Genomic DNA, 24,120 nt, shown 5'->3' on the forward strand with positions numbered 1-24,120 from the left:
TCCTCACTGTTAACTGACTCATCACTCTATTGGTCCTCCTGATAATGTTTTAAAAATCAACATTGTACAGAGTTCAGATGCAATAGATCAATGCATAAATGACCAATATAAGTGTTGACACCACATCAGTTTAAGCCTGCACACACAAACATTTTTACTGCGTCCGCACACACCATTGGTGATTATGGATGTGACGCACACAAACACACACAGAGGAACAGCAAAGAGCTGTCTTTTAATTGAGTCAGCCCAAAGTGCTAGTTGAGCAGAAAGATAGAACTGATATGGATTAGAGCCTGCCTTCCTTATTCATTGATCACTACAAGGGTGGGAGACAGAATTGGAGGCAAAATTGAGAGGACAAATAGGGATTTATTTATTATTTGCTTATTTTCAGGCAAATAAGAAGTAGAAAATGGCTCTGAAAATAAAATAAAATGAAATAAAGACATGCATTTGCTACACCACGTCTTTTCCTCCAGTCTAATTTTCTATGTGCAGATGAATCCTTTTTTGGTTAAAAAGTTAAAAAGAACTAAACAGCCGTTGTAAACAGCTGTAAATGATAGTATAAAATGGTGAAGTAAGATGGAGGCGGGAGAAAGAAACTTTAAATAAGAGGTAGGGAATGGGATTTAACAGCACTCATAAGAACCCTTTATTTCACTTAAGCAGAGTTGGCTAATGAAGGGAACCGATTAGGTGTGGACAGGGAGAGAATGACAAAGAGATGATGGGGGGGGTGAAGGAGTGCAGGAGACTAAATCACAAAGCAAAGAAAGTGGCACTTCACATTTGAACAAAGTGGTCTCATTTAGGCAGTATGCATTTACCAAATACTCCATGTCGATCTAAATCCCTTTGATATCCTTGAAATGGCTCAAGTGAAAGGGATGGGGCGTCGGAGCCTTTGTGTGTGCGTCATTGTGTCTGTGAGTAAAACAGACGAACAGAGACGAGGGAAGAAAAAGTAAGATAGGAGAAAGCCTGAGTGTGTGTCAGTGCTGAAAGTGATGGGGTGGTGTGTTTTATGGGTAAATTGAAGGGTGTGTTAAAAGGAGAGCGATAAGCCCCTCTTACAGTGTGTGTCCCTGTGTAAGTTTGTGTGTGTGTCTGCTCCCTCTCGCCTCAGTATTAGTCTCTTCTGCTTGATTTCTCTACCCTGCCTCTCCTCTGCTCGCTATGCCGTGAAATGGTTTTTCACTAGACCATTACCCCTACCAGTGCACCACTGTGCTGCCACCACCCTCTCTGAGTGAGAGGGAGTGTGTTTAAGTGTGCGTATGTGCCTGGAGAGACAGAGAGAGGGGGGTGTGTTTGTGTACAGTAGCTGCACTTGAAGCTGTGCGTGTGTTGTTTATGTGCACTGAAGATGAATTGTGTACACATGCACTTGGTGTGTGTTTTTGTGTAAATGCATGTGAGGGTGTGTACAGTATGTCCCATGCAAGCTCAGCTGTCACAGTGTTTGCCCTGCCCTGTGGTCTTGTCGCAGTTGTCTTCTAACATCGAACATTCTTGTCTCGTACACACACTCACAACTACACACAGACTGATATGGACAGCTTTAGTTTTAGCTAACTCCTCACTGAGCCCAGTCAGACATACTGGACTGTAGCTTTCTGTGTGACCTTGTTTCTAAGATAGTTTATTTCCAACGTAAAATATTCACACATCTCAATATAGTTCAACTAAATTCCCTTTTTATGTTCTCATGTAACAAACAAATTGGGTATGTGGTCAACAAATGAATCAATGACTAGGTGCATTTTGGCCAACCAGTACTTAAGCGACTCGGGGCTTTTTTCAAGGAGCTAAAAAATGATTCTGGTCCTGGGTCTGTAGCGTTTCCACTTAGGTCTAATGTTCAGAGTAGATTAGACAAATACATTCTGCTGAAGTGTGGTGCTCCCTCTCGACAGCCTTGCCTACACAGACTCAACATCTGTTGATCGTAAATTTAAAAAAGGTAGCCTAGCTAAGGAGTTCTTTGATCCAATCTCCCGTCCTGAGCGACTGCAGGGTGACGGTGGAAAGAAAAACTCTGTTTTATTTGGAAGAAGCCTCCATCAGAACCAGAACCAGGAAGGGCGGCCATCTGCCTCGACCAGCTGGGGTTGAGAGGACAGGAAAGAGGGGACAACAAGCAGCGTAACACCAGGCCAGAGATACGTCCTGAGAGAGAGAAACACAAGTTAATGACAGCGAGGCACTTCAGTAGCTTCCACTTCTTAGGCACTGCGCTACGATCCCGGTATTAGGACTGCTAAACAGAACATTACAAAAACAAAGTTGGAGTATAAAGGCCAGGCGGTGTCATCTGGTGCCGGGTGGAGGGCAGGCTCAGTGTACTCAGGGTTTACTGTTCACTGAATGGGTAAAAAGTGTGGGATTCATTCCCCACGCCATTTTAAGGCCATTTCATTTTTTTTCACTTTTATTTCACACTCTGAAAACATAAGAACACAGAATAAGAACATAAGAACTAAAGAACCGTCTTTGTCCTTTTGGTTGTGTGTGATGCAGTTATGTTGCATCGCCCTTGAAATGGAGGACATGTGTATAAGTTAAAAAATGACAGGATATGTCTTGCAGAATTTTCTATCAAAGCTGTTGACTTTTCAGCATCTCTTCTTCCCCCGTCTCCCCCTCTTGACTCTATGCTTTCTTCTCCACCCCTTTATTCATTTTCTCAGCTCTCGGTCACCACCCCATGATGCTGTCATCCATTCTCTCATCTCTCACCATCTCCACCTCCCACTTTTAACATCATGTTTAAATCGTGTGGTTAATATCCCTTTCACCTCCCCACTCAGTCGCCCTCGTCTTCACCTCATTCCCTCTCTTGTTTTATAAGTCACCTCTCATCGCTTTTCTCTCTCTTTGCCACTCCTCAGTGACTTCATAATATCATTCCTCCTCTCTATATCTCCCTCACCTGCTCTTTCTAACTCATTTACTCCTCATTTCCTCCATCTCTCTTTCCACCTTTCTCCTCCTTCTAATGCCTTTTCTTTCTTTCGCTCCACCTCTCTATTCCCTCTTAATATCCCGCTGTTTCTCTACCTGAGATATTAAAGCTATAAAGACAGGTGTTCAGAAGAAAGCTGGGCCAGCAAATCTGTTTTATATGCCTTCTGGCAACATTCCCTGGGATACAGAAAGTTGGAGAAAGAGAGCAAAAAGATTTTCTCTTCAATATCTAATTCTCAGCACATCATAGAGAAGTGCTTAGCTTTGTTTAAAACCGGCAGCCTTTTGTCTCCAGCACTTGGGACCCAAACATACACTCTGCATCTACTGTCCTCTACAATGCCTCCTTCACACTTTCTTTCACTATATTGGAATAAAGTGTCATGCCTCCTTTTTACAAAACATTTTGGTTCCAGATGTGCAGATGACATATGGTAATGTCCTGTTCCAATACATTATCGTACCATATATATATATAGTTTTTACTGTTTCAAAAGAGTAGTTGGCTACATTTAATTTCCTTTCTTTGCATAATAATTCTTATTATTTTTAAACATAAGCTTAGATGAAGAGGGACTCGATCACCTGATCATATCTCATTATTATTCCATATTAGATTTTCAGTGTGCCTTAACAGAAAATTGGCTTCTGTATTTATGCGTACATGTGTGCGTTGGTAAAGCGTGTTGATCTCTGAGGTTCAGTCGGCTTTATTTGGAAGTGCCTCGGCAGCTGGAATCTCCCCGCTGAATAGACTGGGATATGCTCTCAGAGGGAAGGAGAGATTGTGTTTGTATGCATATGTGTGTGTTTGTGAAAAGGGAAGAGAGGAATGGGAACAGGAGGAAGAAGAGAAGACGAGTTGTGAGGGTTAAAGAGAGAACCAGTAAGATGAGGAAGCAGGACAGATTGAACTGTCAGCAGCTTGGCTTAATCTTTTTTTTTCAATATGGAGATGAGATGCAACTCTGTTCATGTGAAACTGTGTGTGTGCGTGTGTGTTTGTGCCGCAGTGAGACAACTCCATCCTGTTTTGAAGTAACCTAATCTAGGATGGAGAACCTTTCTACCCCCAAAAAGCTCAGAAGGCCTAAATCCCTAATAGCTAGCCTTTGTCATTCCTAAATTACCCCTGTATCACAAACACACGCGCACACATGCACACACACACACACACACACACACACACATGCACTTATACAGAAAGCGAGGGGCTTATGGGTATGCATTGCACACGCCTGAGCTCACTGTGTTGCTGTTTGCTTGCACTGAAGGCAGAGACATTTAGTGCGTTATTTAGGCTGCTATTCTTGGAAGATAATTCAAGTGTGTTACTACCCCACAGAATAACCATGTTGTTATCGTTTGTTTCTTCATCAGATACCAGGCAGAGGGACAGATCTCCGTATGACACCACGGTATGAAGAGGTTGAGCGTCAGTATGCCTCCTTACCAAGGTACTGAATTTTCTTCTTCCCTTATAAGAAAGAAAATGTTTCCATGCGTGTATGATGGTCCTGTTTTATCTTTTTATCTTTTTCTTTTCTTTTCTTCTCTGCCTCTAATTATATCTTTGTCTTCAGAGGCCTCTTCTCAGCCAGGAACTCACCTTCCCCCTGGGGAAAGCAAACTCAGGCAGGGTTGAAAACTGATCCCTAACCCCATCAAAACTTTACTTTACATTCCGCTTTCCATTTAAATTAGCACTGAAGCCTTACTGATAGAGATCGTCAGAAGATGTGTTTTATGTTAATGAAATCCTTATTACATGCTTGATCTCTGGGATGTTGGAATTTGAGGGAAGCAACACATCTCAGAAAAGTTGAAAACTTGTTTTTTGGTCCATTCAAATGTACATTCTCAGCTTCTCTGAGAGTAGGACTGAAAAAGCCAATAAGGATGCAAAAGACAGCTCTGGCGATATTTGACCATCTATCAAGGAAACATAAGCACTGCACTGTTTCTGCACACCATGCTTGAGCCTGTTACCCGGTGCATTGTGTTGTTTTCCTCGCTGGACAGCATGAAATATTGCAAACATTAGCCAACACAAGAACATAACACCCGCCGGAGTATTTTAATCAATTCTTGAATATTCTCTCCATTTATTTCTCACATGTTTTTCTGATGTTGTTAAATATATTTTCTGTCCCTGAATGCCTGGACAAAAATGTAATTTTTCATCAGCTAACTTAACCAAGTTAAGATAAGCTAAGATAACCAATTTCTCTTCCTGTGGTCCCCAGACTCTCCTCTCTTCTCCTGAGTCCTTTTCCTTCTCTTTGTCTAAACATTATCTTCACTGGTCTGAAATGAGTCCATCATAACCTCGTATGTAAAAAAATCTTAATCAGAAAGAATGTTGAGGAGTTGTTACGAACCTCTTCTCACCTGGTTTTACTCTGCTGCCAACGCCTCAGCAGACACAGCTGTGTCTGTCTGTCTGTCTGTCTGTGCAGTTGGTAAGTTGAGCTGAATGACAGAAGTTTAGATTATTAGAAAGTTTACAGCCAGTTTCCCACCTCTGTTAAAATGGTCAGGGATGACTGTTTTACACCTCTTTTGTGTGTGTGTGTGTGTGTGTGTGTGTGTTTGTGTCCCTGTGTGTGCATGCAAGATAGTGTGGGTGTGTGTTTGATGATTTTGGCAGATGGGATCGAGAGCAGTGATGATAGTCTGGTTGTGGTATCTAAAAAGCCTTGTTAAATCGGACACACACTTGCAAACACTGGCATACAGCACACATTGGTTCTGTTTCCACTTTGAGATTCAATATGATGCATAACTGCCAGTCTTATTTGAAAAGTGCCATGTGGGGTTTTCCATGGAAGTCACTGTGCCCGCTCATGGCAACAGTAGTAATGAGAGCGTGTAACAGTTTGGTATAAAACTCAAAAATCAAGACTAGGAAGTGATTAATTAAATTCAGTTGCTTTTATCAAATAGATCCAGCCCTAAAGAGAGACCTTTCTGTGTTACACATGCTAAATCATTTATGTAGAGGAGAAAACGCTTGAAGTTGGTCTGAGTTCTAAATCAGAGCACTGCTTTCCCCTTGTGGATGAGATAACAGTAAACAGTCTTATACGGTGTCTTGCGCTGCCAAGTCTCACATGGCAGATGCCAAATATTTTTGCAAGCATTGCACTTCTCTCTGCTACAGCCTTTTCCACAATGAAGACAGCAGTCTGAGAGCAGAAGCCATTACTAAATAGACACATTATACCAGAAATAATTCCATTTTCTGAGCTTTTAAACATGAAAGGGGCTGATTTCTTTCTCATTCTGTCTTTATTTGTCTTTCTCTGCATATCTGTCTGCACTGCTGTCAGTTAACTCAGGAGATATTTCAGCGTCCAGAGAGGCAGAGAAGTAGATCATGTTTTGAAACCGCATCCAGGCTCTTGACCTTATGAAAACATATTATTTTGCCACCGCACCAGAAATAGCTGGCAGGCCGTGTGTATCTAGTGTCTGTATACCTGTAGGCTTTTATGGGCGGCTCCAAGTTGTTCCATAAGTGTAGATGTGAGTGTGGGTCTCTATTTTTTCCAAGCGAGTCCAGAAATAGCTGCAGGGTTGCTTAATCAGGTACTGTACATTTGACTTAACATCAGTTAACTGGAGCACTGAGTACATTATGTGTGTGTGTGTGTGTATGCGTGCTGTGGGACGAGATTTTGATGGCTCTAAAATTAAAACATGACCCAGCAGTGGATGATGTTTCCCTGCCTAAAGCACGAACACTTTACCAAACAAACTGTCAGCAAATGTCACTGCTTGAAATAGATACGAGCCTGTCAGGGTATATTGAATATTTAGCTACACGAAACTGTTCAGTAATCAAGTATGATACCACCCCCACCCCAAAAAAAAAAAGAAAAAAAGGTTTGTCTTAGTAAACATATGGTATTAAACATTAAAACCTTTCGTAGTCTAATGGTCAGTGTTGGCACCGCTTCATTGCCTTTACATCCTGTACCGATCATCACTGTCATGATCTGAGCTCGATATTCACTTTTTTTTTTCTTAAACTGAGATATGTAGATTTTGCTTGTGAATGAAAGAAAGGAGGACAACATAGTGTGTCCTTTCACATGAAATCCCCAGAGACTCCCCTCCCTGCCTTTTCACATAATCCCTCTTTACCCCATCTCATTTTCACCTTTTCTGCTATTTTCCCATACTTCTCTCATTTTTTTCTCTTTCTGTCAACAAAGGACCCAGTTGAGAGAGAGGCAGGGTGTCTGTGTGTCTACCAGGTAGAATTTGTAAGAATTAAAAGACATTTGCAGTAGTTAGCTTCATGCCAAGTAAGTGAGGAAGAAAAGTTCATTTCAGAACCACAATTTTAAAAGCTCAAGCTGACCATAAGATACATTTAGTATTTGTTTTAAAAAATAACCCAAAAATCAATGGTTTGGCATCTTCAGTGACAGGTAATGGTTTCAATTTTTCTACAAACTCTGGTTTTTGGAAGCTGTTTTCAACTAATTTCACATCTGACAGAGCCGGACTAGTGGGTTCCTTCTATGTAGTTTATTGTTAGCTTTTTTTATAGCTTGTTATATCTTCATTTGTAAGTGGCTTTGGATAAAAGCGTCTGATAAATACATAAACAGAAACATAATTGTTTGGTCTAGCTGGATTAAAAGGCTCATTTAGACCAAACAGTTCTTTGGCTCTCGAAAGACAACACAACTTTTTGTTATGAATTGAATTGAATTGATTGTCCTTATCCTATATAGGGTAAGTTAAACCAACCCTTGAAGCCTGGCTGTTTTGGATAAGAGAGGTTGTTCTATGAGAGGAAAGCTGAGATCATAGCTGAAAACCAGGGAATGATGCATCCTGAGCTCAAACTTTAAAGACAAGCTTCTAATGTTTGAGAGTGATTGTGATTCATACTGCACACATGCATGCCCATAATGAAGAGAGTCCCAGCACCTGCGTTTGTGTTCACGTGCACTTGTGTTTCAATCTTTGAGATCAGTGCATGGCTATCAGTTTTTGTATGGTCGATATTAACAGGTTGCACCCCATTACTGACCCAAGCACAGGTTTCTTTCTCACCTGTATCAGACGCACACACGCAGTGAGACACTTTTTCTTTTACATCATTCTTGTCATTATATTGCAAAGCAAAAGGGACAGACCTAAACACAATAAGGTTAAAAATCAAATAGTAGGCATTATTAGAAATATAATTTCATAACAAAAGTATTGACCCTGAAGATTTTATCTGGGAAGGAACAACGAAGGAAGGAAGTGTAATCTGTTTGCTTTTATCTATAAAGTAAGCCCCTCCTGCAGGATTTTTGCTCTTTGGTGGCATTCTTTCATTCTACGCTGCATTGCCAAAACTATTGGCTCATCTGCATTTACACACATATGGACTTAAGTGACATCCCATTCTCAATCCATAGGGTTTAATATGACGTCAGCCCACCCTTTGCAGCCATAACAGCTTCAACTCTTCTGAGCAAGCTTTCCACAAGGTTTAGGAGTGTTTATGGGAGTTTTTGACCATTCTTCCAGAAGCACATTTGTGAGGTCAGACGCTGATGTTGGACAGAAGGTCTGGCTCACAGTCTCTGCTCTAATTCATCCCAAAGGTGTTCTATTGGGTTGAGGTCAGGACTCTGTGCAGGACAGTCAGGTTCTTCCACACCAAACTGGCTCATCCAGTCTTTATGGACCGTGCTTTGTGCACTGGTGAACAGTCATGTTGGAACAGGAAGGGGCCATCCCCAAACTGTTTCCACAAAGTTGGGAGCATGAAACGGTCTAAAATCTCTTGGTATGCTGAAGCATTCAGAGTTCCTTTCACTGGAACTAAGGGGCCAAGCCCAGCTCCTGAAGAACAACCCCACACCATAACCCCCCCCCCCCCCCCCCACCAAACTTTACACTTGGCACAATGCAGTCAGACAAGTACCGTTCCCCTGGCAACCGCCAAACCCAGACTCCTCCATCAGGTTGCCATGGAAACCCATTCCATGAAGCTCCCTACGCACTGTTCTTGAGCTAATCTGAAGGCCACATGAAGTTTGGAGGTCTGTGGCGACTGACTCTGCAGAAAGTTGGAGACCTCTGGGCACTATGCGCCTCAGCATCCGCTGACCTGCTCTGTCATTGTATGTGGCCGACCACTTCATGGCTGAGCTGCTGTCGTTCCCAATCACTTCCACTTTGTTATAATACCACTGACAGCTGACTGTGGAATATTTAGTAGTGAGGAAATGTCACCACTGGACTTGTTGCACAGGTAGCATCCTATCATGGTACCGCACTGGGATTCACTGAGCTCCTGAGAGTGAGCCATTCTTTCACAGATGTTTGTAGAAGCAGTCTGCATGCCGAGGTGCTTTAATTTATACACCTGTGGCCACGGAAATGATTGGAACACCACAATTTAATCATTTGGATGGGTGAGTGAATACTTTTGGCAATATAGTGTATCTACATCTGTGTTCTTCACCACTTTTAAAAACCTAATTATTAAGCTCCGATGTTTCGAGGCACATTGAACTAGATTGAGTTTACTTTGATTGAATACATTATGGTGATCTCCATGGATATGTAATGATAACAGCGGTCAGTTGTTCAAGTACCAGCCCTAATCCAATCTGATTAGCTGAACACCCTTTTCGATTTGTCTTTGTTAATCCTTTTATTAGATCAAGAGAGCCAATCAGAATTGTTGTCCAGGTTTCTGGGGAGGCTGTCACTTCCTCATTATAATGATAATTAGATGTTTAGTAATTAGAGAGCAGATGTTTTGCTGTGTCCTCAGCTCCTTCTCTTCTTTTGCATTTCGTCATTCCTGGCACTCCAGTTTCTGCCATTCAGTTTAGCTTCTCCCTCTCTCCTTCCCTGCCCCTCCACTTCTCATTTTCATTCCCTCTGAACTTGGGGTGAAAAGGACATTGTTGAATATCATTTCAGTCTGCCGAGCAGAGAAATGAAATGGGAATGTCTCTCCCTCCGTCTCTCTTGAGAAGACCTCCCAACCAGGCCTGAGAGTTTCCCAGACCACTTTAAAACTGCCGCACAATCCACCCCATTGTCCAGTTGTTTTTTGTGTTTCTCTGGACTCATTGAAGCTCTGCTTGTTTGTTAGTTATGCAGGGGATCTGAAGAAAGACCCTGCTTCTCATGAGTTTCTGTGAATTTTTAAATGTTAATTTTGAAGTGCAATGATAGAAAAGAAAGTAAATAAAAGTTAACCTGTGTAGTGAGTAATGGAAATAGCTTCTTCCAATAAGTTCAGCTGACAGCTCGCATGAATGTTAAACTATCTTTGCTTAAAGAAGAAACATGGCCTGTAGGGCTGTCAATTATTCCAAAAACCAAGATCAAACTGATTTGAAGTAAACATGCAATTATTCAGTTCTTCTGATGTATTTGAATATTATTTCCAGCACACACACACACACTGTTTCATGGCGGCAGCTCCATCCACTTCACAAGTGATCTTAAACTTATCCAATAGGCTGCTGAAGCTGTGTGGTTTCCTCTGAGCCCCTCACTACACGGGACATAATTGTCAAGCTGATCATGGCCTCAGTTCCATTATTAGCTCCTGAGACCCCCTTCCCAAAGCAAGATGGGCCGCATATCTTTGCATACAAGTCTTACCATCTTGTCTACAATATCATTTTTATGAGACTCTGACAAGGGAAGTGTTGTGGCTGACTGCCCATGTCGACTCTTGTATGTGGTGCCTCTGGAGTCTGTGCTTTGTACAAAGTCAACAAGTCCCATTTGTGTTATTATACAATTTATGGTGTGAAATCCAAAATGCTTCCAAAGATCGTTTCTCAGATCATTTGATGTCATGAGTGTTCTCTTAGGGTGACTTTGCTTGCTAGTTTTTCTCCATCTTTGTAGCAACAGCCCTTGCTTCCACTTCAAGCTCATGTTGTCATTTAGCGACCTCTACATGCCATTTTGGCTGAAGCTTTGATCTTGATCATGGACTCTAAAATGTCGGGTTATGACCCATAATCTGTTGCAGTATCAGCAGGTGGGCTTGACAAGCAGGTCTGATATGCTTTCTTATGCGTGGACCTTGTGGTGAGGGAGGAAGGTCGCAGAAGGTAAAAGTGTAACAGGTTTTAGGTCATTCTGGAGTTGAAATGATGGTAAGTGATATTCAGCTCTTATTGAGTGAAGCATTAAATAGTTGGAAAATTTACACACTCATTCTCGATTGTAACTCTCACATAGTGGAACTCCTTTTGAATTGCTAGCAATGGAGATATAACAGATTTCATTGCAGATTCTGGCCATAAAAAGTGAAAAATTCATTTGAACTTAATTGACAATCTTCAACTCCATTTTAAAATGGTCTGTTTGTGTGTATTAATTATTGAATGTGTCATAAATGCGTACTTTCATGCATTATGATGCCTAATTCTGTCTATAGACCAAGAGGATGGACTGCCCTTGTTCCATTTCAACAGTTGCAGCTGTGAAACATCAACATCTGGCAGTACTCTAATGACCATCTGTTGTTTCGTAGCTGCTGAGAGACTTACTTGTTTTAAAGTTAGATAGTTAAACTTGCTAAGCCTGGTGGTCACCACATCGTGCCAACGTACAGCCAATCATAGAACGTGACGTCACCAGCAGGCGCAGGGCCCCGAGCAGATCTGGTAACCCGAGCACATCTGGTACCTACACCGGCTCTGCCTCATCATTGAGCTTGGCTCGGTCTGCTCGCAGAAGGCTGCTCTGACGACGCGCTAACATCCGACATGCTAACATCCGCGCTAACTAGCACTGGCTCTGCCTCATCATCGAGCTCGGCTCGGTCAGCTCGCTGGCGATGCACGTTTTTTGACCCTTTCTCCATGACATGTCGTGTGAAAGTTGTTGTGAAAGTTATTAGCGTGTTGACAGGTAGACAGGCTGTGGTTTTGGAGGTTCAGGTGATGGAAAATACGCCTGACCTCTCACCCCTTATGTGTTCACGTTTTGACCATAAGATGTCGCCATATCTGGCGATACGGTTGAAAGTGCAATACCGTCTTTGGTATCATGTTTCTGGTACATAAAAATATTTAAAATAAATAAACAAGCGACGCTTAGCCTGGCGTGTGGGGGAACCCTGCTTTATTAAAAAACAGAAGGCAAGTGGTTGATGTAATTTATGAAGCAGTTAAAACATGAACGAGCTCAAATTACTGCAACATTCAAGTAATGTGGTGGGAGTAGAGGTGAAGCTGGTGCACATAAATGTGCACATTTATGTTCCTGGATTTACTGTTCCAGTTGTAATTCCACTTTCTTATTTCTCACTGGAAGTGGTAGATCGCACAGTCGAGGTGCAAAGCAGAGCTTTTCACATACACTGAGATTATGTTGACGGTTCCTGTCAGCCGCCTCACTTTCATATGAATCCATGACCACACTGCTGTCTGATTCTATCTGGCAGTCACAACTACCATTTCAAAACTCCTTTTCGTGTTCCAGATTAGTCCCCTTTGAGGGATCAAAATTTTGTGTCAGTGATTTGTATCCTTTAGTCCTGCACAGAGTAAAATCTCCCCAGCTTGAAGCTATTAAATTTTGCCTGAGGGAAACCTTATTGGCTCAAGATGTGGTATTTTAATGGGATATGGTGTTTTTATTTTATATTTCAGGAAGTCACCCACTCTAGTACCTATACATATCCTAAGTGGTTCTGTATGATCTTACCGTAACTAAATGTCATCTTTGGTTTGATCTATTTCAGCTTGTGTAGATGGACATGGCTCAGTCAGGCAGTTTCAGCGTGCGACCAGTTCACTGCCATAGTGATCAGCTGGTCTTTATGCCTTTTATACAGGTACATTTTAAAAAGTTTATGAATTGCAACTCAGTTCTCACAGTTTTATCTAGGGCTTTATTTGTTGCTGTCATGATAAGAGCATGAGATAACATTAACATTTTCTCTGGTATTAAAGCTTGTTATCGTGGAAAGTTTGTTAAAGAGCATTTCAGGACCGCTAAAAGTAATATTTGGTATTATTCCTCGACATAAACATTTTAGAAGCTTGGAAGACCTTGGTAGGCAAGGCTTTTCTTGGATTGTTTTAGTTTAAGGAAATTGAAACATGTTAGTAGTTTGCCTGCAATTTGGAAAATTGTATTAGTGAAGATTTATTGTCACAGTTGGTTGAGACTTTGACATTTTTTTCTGGAAATTAGGATTTGTTTTTTTTTGTTATATTTGTATTTTTATTGATCACTCAAACCTTTTTCCATTGGCAGAATTTAGATTCAGTGATAGTTAGATAGATAGAGAGTGATTAGTTCAGTGATAGCTAGAAACTATCAGTGTGTGTTATCTTGTGCTAATGACACAGTATCAGAAGGATGTGACTCTATGGTAGGGTTGCGTTCATGTTAGCAGTTAAGATAGCAAGGACAGTGCAGTGGGAATGAAGTTACACTGACATGAGCCAAAGATCTGAGGAACATTTACATCGGGTTAGAACAGAACATGTTCTGTGGGTCGATGATCCATCAGCACGTCTTTCTGTGCATTTGACTTGTTGATCGGAATGAGCTGCCTGCTGTAGATTGTCAGCCTCTGTCATTTTGGCTCTAGCTTTGTTGCTCAGTTTCCAAATGGCATGGCCATATTATGATGGGATGCAAAAACCACTCCAAATCCCCATTGTTCTGCCCTCTCTGTGTTTCCGAGGCAACAGTCTCCCACCATCTGGATGTCCTCGTCCCTCAGTTTCTCTCATTTTCCTCTAATGGGTTTCTCCTCCGTCCTGTTCCCATCTCATTTTCCTCTTCTCTCAGAACACTACAGACACCTTGTTTTTTTTACCATTTTACCGTTGCTTTTTCTCATACTTCTCAGTTTTGGTACTCACTGCATTACCGTACTCTTTTCATTTACTCTCCTTTATCGTCATCTCTTCTCATTCTCGTAACACGCCATTTCTCTTAACACTTCACGTGCGTTCTTTAATATGAGCACTTTGCATTGTGCATGGTCACACATTCATAGTGACCCAGCGTATTTCTAAATCTGTGTGCTCAAACACTTGCATACACAGGGGAATGTAATCATGTTAACTTCCTTCACTCATATGTAATTCATGCATGATATACTGCTGGATTAATCATAGTCGACAGAACTTTATTGACAAAGACCGATAGGAGCCTCTGAAAGGTGTTTAGTTTCACTGAAATGCAAACAAGTGTGTGTGTGTGTGTGTGTGTGTAGATGTGTGCTCTTGTAAAGTAGTGCCCATTATTCTCAGCAGATGCTGACCTTCAGCTTGCTCGCTCTCTTGAGGGCAGCACTTGCATTTTGCATTCTTTTTCTATTTTTTCCTTCTTCTGAACCCCCCTCCTCTGTTACTTGTCTTCTTCTTCTGCCTCTCATTCTTCATTGTTGTTTTTTCATGTATTTCATCAGCTTCAAAGACCTCTTGTACATGTAGCCACTCTCTCTTTGCCTTAAGTTTTCACATCTAAGCCTTTTTCCTTGTTCATTTGACCACTTTATTGTCTACTTCTTGTGTTCTACCATCTTTGACTTGACTATCTCAGCCTTTTTGTCATCTGGTGTGTTTCTTGCCTTCCCTGGTTTAGTCTTACTCTCTTCCTGTCCCGTTCATATCCTCAATGCTGTCTTCATCCACTTTTCCCTCTCCTGTCTTACGCTGTGGCCACCTTTCTCTGTCTTCGGTTAGTGCTGACTTCTTCTCCACTTTAAATTCAGCTACCTTCACCATGTCCTTCTCTCTTCCGTTTTTCCTGAGAATACAAATGAAGTTTTTACTCCTTAGTGGTCATATATTTGCCTGTAAACTGTTGGATAGACCTCTGAACACAAATTATTCCTTGCTGTGAAGTCCTCACACAGCAAACAAAATTAAGTTGACAGAGCAGTCTCCGGTGAAACCGTATCTGATGTATATTTTATGAACACTCTTAAGTCACCTTTCAATCTCCCTTAGAGACCACAGTTGACTTAAATGTATTCAGGCTTGTATTTGCATTTCGTCATCCTTTTAGACCTAATACTTTTAAACAGTGAAAGTAACCAAAGTAAGAGTTGTGTCCACATTCTTGGCACAACGTCGAACTCGATTAAGATGCACGTTGGCTCCGTGACTCCACCATGGCTGCCCCTCATCACCAACCCTGTTTGTGAGTTTCATGGATAGAATCTCAAAGTATAGTCAGGGAGAGGAGGGCATCTGGTTTGTGAACAGGGTTATAGTTACAGTCAGGGTTACATCTCTGCTTTTTGCAGATGATGTGGTTCTGTTGACCTTCAGCTGCACTGGAGCGGTTCACAGCTGAGTGTGAAGCAGCTGGGATGAAAATCAGCTCTTCCAAACCCGAAGCCATAGTTCTCAATCGGAGAACTATGGCTTCGGGTTCTTGGACCTCTTCTGTTTAATTTGTATATGCTCCCTTTGGGTCAGATATTACAGAATTTTAACATCAATTATCACAGTTATGCAGATGATACACAATTTTATGTGTCTCTGTCACCAGACGACTGCAGCCCAGCAGACGCACTGTGTCAGTGTCTGGAGGAAATAAACTCCTCGATGAGAGAGAATTTTCTACAATTAAATGAAGGCAAAACTGAAATCATTCTGTTTGGTAGCAAAGAGAAGAGGGTCATCATTGGTAAATATCTTGAGACTCGGGCCCTTACAATCAGTGACCAAGTTCGTAACCTTGGAGTGTTGATAGACTCAGATCTGACTTTCAGCAGCCACATCAAAGCTGTCACCAAGGCAGCTTTTTACCAACTCAGAAACATCAACAGAATTAAAGGTTTTCTCTCCCAAAAAGACCAGGAGAAACTCATCCATGCATTCATCTCCAGTAGACTCCTACTGTAATGGTCTTTTAACTGGACTTCCTAAAAGAGCGTTAAACATCTGCAGCTCATCCAGAACGCTGCTGCTGGAGTTTTAACCAGGACTAAGAGATCTGAACACATCACACCAGTTTTAAAATCTATACACTGACTTCCAGTCAGTCACAGAATAGATTTTAAAAGCCCAAAATCCATCTGTGATATGTTCAGAGAATATAAACCCAGCAGAGCTCTTAGATCCAAGGACTCGGGTCAGCTGGTCCAGTCCAGAGTCCAGACTAAACCTGGAGAAGCAGCATTTAGCTGCTATGCTGCAAACAAGTGGAACAAACTGCCAGAAGAGATTAAACTGTCACCAAATGTAGACATTTTGTGTCTATGCATGAAATCTGCACGGTATCTTTTACCTTATCGGTACTGTTGCTTGTTTTTATTTCTTTCTCTTTATATTCTTTTACATGTTTTTAATGCTTCTTTTTCCACTTCCCGCTGCAATGCTTTTATTTTATGTAAAGCACTTTGAATCGTTTTGTACAAGAAATGTGCTATACAAATAAACTTGACTTGACTATGCAATCAACGACAGATGTAATCTGAAGTTAACATGCAGGAACAGTTAAACCTTTTAAGACAAGAGGCACCATTAGTATTGTTAGCTTAATCGCTGTGCTGAGACATACGGAGCTACAGAGTGTTAGACTTTCAACTGCGTGGGTACCTTTTTGTCACTACAGGGACCAGATTTAGCTGCTCCATCCTGCTGCCTGATGACACTTTGAGCCTATTTTATTAGCTGATCAGAGGGACAACAGTTTATGAAAATAGTGTTCCTCCTTTATTTCTATGACTGGAGTTTTAATGTCAAATTACTAATATTGGATACATGTTCTGATACCATGTGCAAAACTATTCCAGATGATATTCGTTCTAAAACAAAACAGATGTGTATAGATTTAAACATCTGATGTTAATTGAGGTAGACATTGCGAGGAGGAAGAGCAGTCGCCCACCAGGAAGGTCGGTGGTTCGACTACAGCTTCTCCGAGTCACTTGTCAAAGCGTTGAGACACTGAACGTTGCCTACACCATCGGTGTATGCATGTGTGTGAATGTAGTAGGGTCAGCTGTGTAACTGTATAAACGTAGTGTGTGAGTGAGTGGTAGAATGTGGCATGCAGTGTTAAAAGCACTTTGAGTGGTAAGCTGGACTAGAAAAGTGCGATACAAGTACAGTCCATTTACTGCTCCATATCTGAGTACTTATGTTTGTATATATCTCAACATCCAAACTAAAATCCCTTCTATGTCATCCTCTTTTTCTTGGTTCTTAATTCCTGGTTGTTCAGTGTAAGGGCAATGTGCAAAAAACCAGTGAGAGTTAGATGAACTGTTTTTTACAAAGCAGTGACTGAACAGAGGAATGTAGATTTGTGGCTACAATAACAAGGAAGCCCAGCATAGCATTTCAAATTGTGACTCAATCCAAATTCTGTAAGTCCACTGTGCCTGATAGGTTTTTCTTTTGGGTTTTGTGAAAGTAAAATCCAAACAACTAGCTTCACAAAGAGCAAGCAACAATACACCAAAGTGTCACAAAACCAGGAGAGGGAAGCGTCCATTCTGTGTCCTCTAACACTTCCGCTCTGTTTGTACTGCATCGCTGTTGCTAGCGTCCTCAGCCTGGATCAGGTCTGCAAATACAGTGGATTTCATCTGGATATTCCTGACCAGATCTACAGACCAGGCCCACCTTATATCCAAGAGCTGTGATGTGCCACTGTTTCTCATTCCCGCTCTACATACTTGGGCATCTTTTGGTGTTTAAACATCATCTGCAAAAAAAATGAATGGCAGCAGTGTTTAGAAAAGTCTGAATTCATCCCACAGATAATGGGGAGCTGTCATTCCCACAGTATCTGTGCAAGAACACCAGCCTCACACAGCACAGGTATATTGTATTTGATTAATCTGATAGCTGTATAATGAATTAGAATGACTGAATCCATCTTTAAGGTTAAAACATTTGGCTGAGCAGGATCGTGTTATTCTACCCTCCTTCGCTGATATAAAGTAAGACCCTGCTCAAGGTGTTTTTTTTGCCCACATCTCCATGTAAGTAAAACCTGAAGGCATCTTGGATTCCACTGAAGTTTTATAATTGTCTGTGACCCAATCCTTGACCAAATGGTTGTTAGCTTTAGCAAAGTGTGTTGAACATTTCAATGTTTTGTCTATGTATTTGGTCTGCCTTCTAATCCTGGCTGATAATACCCTTGCTTAGCCTTTGACCCCATCTTCTAAGCATTTTGTGGGAACTGATGGGGTGTCATGGGACTTCAAGAGGTCAAAAGCCAATAGTGGTTTAGGAATCACACACACACAGAAACACACACACATATTAACCACACAAGCCACAATGACAGCTGAACCAACAGAATGCCATCTCTGACAAACAAATACACTCAGTCACACAGTATGTAACCACTTAACCAGGAGTAGGAAAACAGCTTAATGCCTTTTTCAGCTTCTCTTAATAAAACAGGAAAACCTCTCCCTGGTTCCTCAGGTGTCACCCTTAGTGGCTTGGCTCTGCTCTTGTAAAAGTATTTGTTTGTTTAATTCTCACAGTTAGTACTGTTCCAGATGCCATCTGCTGTACAAGTGCAGTGTTCCCACACAGCCGCCCGAGTTCGTCTCACTGAGTCAAACTGCTTGTTTGTCTGAACAAAAGTCATCTAAGCTTCATACAAATATGCACTCTCCTCTACCACCTCTATTTGTTCATGGTACACACAGAACTACATTTACATGTTGGCAACAATGTCCTTGTACATGGAGTAATGGCAGAATTTCATGAATATATCTCAGGATTGCCCTACAGTAAAATAACAGTTTACCTAAAGCTAATTTTCTAAAATTCATCAGAAGATTTGTAGTTTTTGTGTCTCCAATATCACAAATATTCACCACCTCACCTTGTTTAACATTTAAAGTGAAAGTTAAAGACGTTAGGCAGAGTTCTTTTTATTTATCCAACATGATCTGGCAAGACTGTTGGACTTTTGGCAAGTCCTCTGGACATCTAATCCATCCATCACATTTAGGAACTCCATGTGTGCGTGCCAATCAGAAGAGGATTCAGGTTTTCCAGATGTGAAGTGTGTCACTTCTTTCTCTGTAACAAAAGTAGACAAGCAGACAGGCTCCTACTTTTACAGAGAGCGGCACAAAGAATTGTATTTTTCAGTACTATCTGGTAGGTAGAACTTTATCCTTAGCATTTAGCTTAGAAGTTAGCAAGGTTAGAAGTTAATTTGTGTTTCACTTCTACTTATGTGAAAAGCAAACAAGTCTTCTAAGGTCATATGTCCATCTAGTGCTTTTGAGCAGCACTGTTTTGGGGGCTGGAGTTCAGTTTCATCCCAGCTCTTTAATAAAAGTGTCCCCCACATGTGAGGGTTGACTAAACATGTAACAAGAAGCTGTGGTTATGGTGTTATACCTCGTATGTATCATGCAAATATTGCTCAGTATATACAGAAATATTACAGACAGCGCTAGAAGTGCCGCTCTGTCCATATGATGAGTTGCCAGAAAAGGAGCTTTTTAAAAATCTTTGCAAAAAATCTCACACAAAAGTAGCATAAAAATGAAAAACACATGCTTCTCAAGTCCTCATGGGAACAATTTAAAAAGAGCCGCCGGCCCTCATACGGATACTCAGGCTAATGTGTCCGAGTGCTGTATATGCTGGATGTAGTAGATTAAAAGAAATGCATTTGCTCTTATGTTTTTTTTAATATTTAATGTACAGATTCTGAAGCCATTATCTTTGTGAGCACATGATATTCATTAAGACCTGAGCTTCCTTCTGCCCATGCCTGCTGGTGCATTCATTCACAGCTCAGCCTCATTGCGATACTATCACAAACTTAAATGTATTAGTTCATGTTCTGGGATACTGATAATCTACTGCGTAACAGTAGTTGTATTTTTTTGGTGCTGCAAAAGGATATTTCAAGCTCACACTTGCTTCTGATCAGGTAATGCAGTGCATTTGATCAGCGCCCTCTTAATTCCTGTGGAAGAAGTAAGGAGGGACTTAGTTATTGGTTATTTGTTAAATCAAGAGTGTTGTTCACATGTTGTTCATCTGAGGTTTATTCATCTAATTTTATGACCTGGTAAGGACCATATTATTTCTTTTATTATTATTACTGAATGTCCTGAGGTGTAAAACCTTAGGATTTTTAAGGGGCTTACTCTTTATCTGTCTACTTCATTTTATATTGAATTTAGAAGACGAAACAAAAGATGACTAACAAGGTCTTCTTATCAGGGTCTATCCTCTCCTCCCTCTGGTGACTGACTTTATGCTACAACTCACTGTATAGAGATGTTCTAACTAAACTAATTGCGTGGGAGTTTCTATTCCAGCACAGTCCTCAGACAAACAGACTTCGCTGTCTTTTCCTTTACTTCTTTAGTTAGATAATAACATATTTCACCACTCTTCATTATTTTCCACTTAAGCTTTTATTGCCTCTTTGTTTGCACTGTGTCTCTCTGTGATTAAAGCTTCATAATGAAGTATCACATTATGAAGATGAAGCAAAGTTAAAGTTAGTTTCACTTCAGAGACATTATACTGCTGCAGCTCCATTTTCACTGTAGCTCACGAAATGACATTACAGTTGGAACAATTGAAATGATTAATCGGCTTTTTTACCAGACTGTCAAAGTATTGTGACTCTCATTGGCAGATAGTCTGACACTGTTGAATGCAGTTTGACGATATGAAATATTTCCATCCATCCATCCATTTTCTATACCCGCTTAATCCGTCGGTTGGGTCGCGGGGGGGTGGAGCCTATCCCAGCGGTCATTGGGCGAGAGGCGGGGTGCACCCTGGACAGGTCATCAGTCCATCACAGAGCCACACAGAGACAAAGGAGACAAACAACCACACACACACACTCACACTCACTCCTTAGGACGATTTTAGAGACACCAGTTAACCTAACATGCATGTTTTTGGACGGTGGGAGGAAGCCGGAGAACCCGGAGAGAACCCACGCATACGCAGGGAGAACATGCAGACTCCACACAGAAAGAACCAGCTGGGAGTTGAGATATGAAAGATTCCCCAAGTCTGAAATCTAAAACTATTTGTAAGAGGATATCAACACAGGTTATGGATGGAACTGTGAAGACATAAAGAAATAACTGAATTATAGCCTTACTAGTTTATTTCCACTTATTCTCTTTGCTTCCAGCCCATTAAATATCGCTCTTTGCTTCTCCTTTGTTTTCTTCTTCTATTCCCTCCCCTGTTTCATCTGTAACTCTCCTCTCTTCATGTTAAAGTTGTGCTGATTGTCTCTGTACTTCACAGTTGAGACAGTCAATCTGTGATGTGGCTCTCAGGAGATTGTGAAGGCATTGTGTCTGTCCTGTCTCACTTTCTAAAGGGCTGTAGGATGACTGCGTGGATGTGTGAGTTAGTTTGTGTGTTTCCACTAGTGTGGCAGCTGTATGCAGCTCTTTTAGAAAGAGTGAGCAGAAGTGTGTGTTTATGAGAGAAAGGGGCAGGTGCAGAGGACATATAACGAGTCGTTGTTTCCTCTGAAATCCATCAGAAATCTTTTAAATACCATGGAATTAGAGCGGCTCACATTACTCTCAATTACTGTCAGACCTGGAGAGAACCCCCCCCCCCCCCAATTATCCTCTCAAATATCTGACCTGATCTATGAGTGCATTATCTCTATAACTAACAGCATTAGGGAAGTCATCCCTAAACAGGTATTACGTTGTCGAATTTCACTTCAACCTATCCTTAGTGGATTTTCTGTTCTGCTTGGAATGTTTTCAATTTGTCTTTTTGGTTGATGACTCTCTCAATTACGTCCAACTACTTGTTGCATGTGCCAGGAAGCTTTTCTCAATCGTTACATCTGTTTCTCTCATTCTGTCTTCCTCTCACATACACACACATGGGCGCACATACTCCAACAGACCACCAGCCTGCTCATTTGGTCTAAACTCCCCTCCAGCTGTGTTCCAATTTGCCTCCTCCAGAGTATGTGGAGTTTGAGAGGGGGTGATTAGTAGCTAACAGTGTGTGAGTGTGTGTTTGAAAAGCGTTATCTCAGTCTGCGTGTCCACATAATTGTTTTGGTTCTCATACTATATGCTTGTCCGTGTGTGCATGTGCATGCCAATAATGGGTTCCATCCACATTACTCCATAATCCCCAGCTGCTGTGCCGTGCTGACCGGGTTCCTGGAGGGAGAATTCCTAACTTGCCACCGGATTTACAGTGGATTCTCAAAAGATTACCACTGGATTTCTACACCATTCCCAATATGGAAACTCTCAAAACAATCTAAGGCCGCAGTGATTGTTTTCATTTTCAGGCTGTCAAATGTTGTATTGATTTAATCAATGAATGTTTCAGTCTGTAAAATGCCAGGAAAAAGAGGAACGTGGCCAAAAGTAGGAAACTATAAAAAGAATCCCGTTTACCGCCCTTATTAGTTAAGTTTTTTAGTTATTCTTTTTTAAAACTAATTTCCCAGTTTAACCAAAGCTTACAAGGGAATGATGATGGCAGGTGCAGGTGACATGATGGCACTCCTGTCTCAACAAGGCATGAATTACCTTCAAAATCTCTACTGATCAGCCCTGAAATGTGCTGCATATGTCCCTATCTGATGAGAGTCCACACATAGTTAACCAGCCTGTTCCATATTACAGTAAGCATGTTTACATACCACTCAACGCCAAATAAATGATCGTCCTAGTCTTGCCAAATCCAGACTTATATTCCACATGAACATGTTAGTCCAACTGAAATCACACAAAATGAAGCTCTTCAAAACTGGGCTGAAACACCCAGGTTATGGGATTGGGACCAAATCACTCCTGCGTATATAGTATCCGCTCAATAAAACTCAAATGGGCATTTGGCACACCGCACATGCTCCAAATTAAAACATTTCTGTGAAAATAAAAGCATCGGTGTAAATTAATGCAACTGTGTGTAAATCCTGAAAAAAATCAATTTTTCCTGCATACAGCTCACTTTTTTTCCTCACTACCTTTCATCACCCTCATACATTCCCCGTCCGTCTCTTTGCTTTTCCTCTTTCTTTGCTGCCCCCTTCACCATTCCACTGAGGCTAAATGACGGACTGATACACAGGTCCTGCAGATCGGCCGACAGGCAGACCTGTCATCATAAAACACAGAAAAAGCAGGAGACACATGGGCAGACAGAGAAGATGGCAAACTGTCATGTCGGTCGTCTTTCCAGCAGAAGCGCAGACAAAACGGCAGCAGATAGCAAGAAGAGAGACATTTGAGACACACAGCTGATACGCTTACCCTAAGTGACTTGCAATAAGTAGAGCAGAATAAGTCAGAACCAGAAGACAGGTGACAGATCGGTTGACGGAGGAGTTGACATAGTGGCAGAAATGTAATGTGTGTGTGCGTGCTCATACATGCATAAACATGCTAACAGTGGATATGGAGGCAGGAGGGGCAGGGGCAGACATGCCAAACATGATGGGTATGTAGTTAGTTAGACAGTTTCCACTGCTGACCACCCAGATTGATACATGCAGGCGTCAGCATGGAGACCACCAGCACTCTGTGTGCGTGTGTGTGCACGAGGCTCTGTGTGCTGAACTGTACAAGTTTTTACGTGCAACTCTGTTTGATTTCACCTGTCTCATGTCCACAGTAACTTTATTTCCAGGCATTATCAGCAGATGAGTTTTCAGGTTGGTTAGAGGCTGTGTGGCCACTCCCACTGCGTCATTATGAAAGTAATTAAGACTCACTGGACCTGAATATGTATAGCACCGGTCCATGCCTCAGTGTGCATGATTGTAAGATATTTGTTTGATTATTTTTTACTATTTTCATCTTAAACACATGTACACAGACAAACAAGACTGACGCAACATATAAAATGAAGAAAGAACGAATGAGACAAATGAAAGAGAGATAAAATGTAATACCTCATAAAGTTTGCTATGTGGACAACACGTTCGTGTACTTGCTCTCCACTCAGCACAAGACATTGATATCTCTTAACAGGAGTCGACTAGAGTGCCTCAGCTGCGTGTATGTGGCTTTGCTTGAGTTAACTGAGCCTTAGCCCACTTAAAACTGTCACACGTCACTTATGTTCTGTTGCTATGTGATCTTTGGCTGGACTCTCTCTCTGTTCCAAACGTCTCCTGCAGGTTTTCATGAATATTTCAGGCTTATAGTCAGCAGAT

At 41.4% G+C, this 24,120-nt stretch overlaps 1 protein-coding gene across 2 annotated transcripts in view; it reads left to right on the forward strand.

Moving 5' to 3' along the window:
• The window catches only part of pard3bb (par-3 family cell polarity regulator beta b), a 200,558-nt gene that overhangs the window by 174,693 nt on the left and 1,745 nt on the right, over positions 1-24,120 (forward strand). For both annotated transcript variants that reach the window (XM_072397832.1, XM_072397833.1), the window contains exon 23: positions 4,354-4,430. In XM_072397832.1, coding sequence (XP_072253933.1) covers positions 4,354-4,430 — 77 coding nt within the window. The remainder of the gene's footprint in view (positions 1-4,353; positions 4,431-24,120) is intronic.

This window comes from Leuresthes tenuis, unplaced genomic scaffold, assembly GCF_036924035.1.
Source record: "Leuresthes tenuis unplaced genomic scaffold, fLeuTen1.0.hap1 SCAF_12, whole genome shotgun sequence".
Classification (NCBI taxonomy): Eukaryota; Metazoa; Chordata; class Actinopteri; order Atheriniformes; family Atherinopsidae; genus Leuresthes; species Leuresthes tenuis.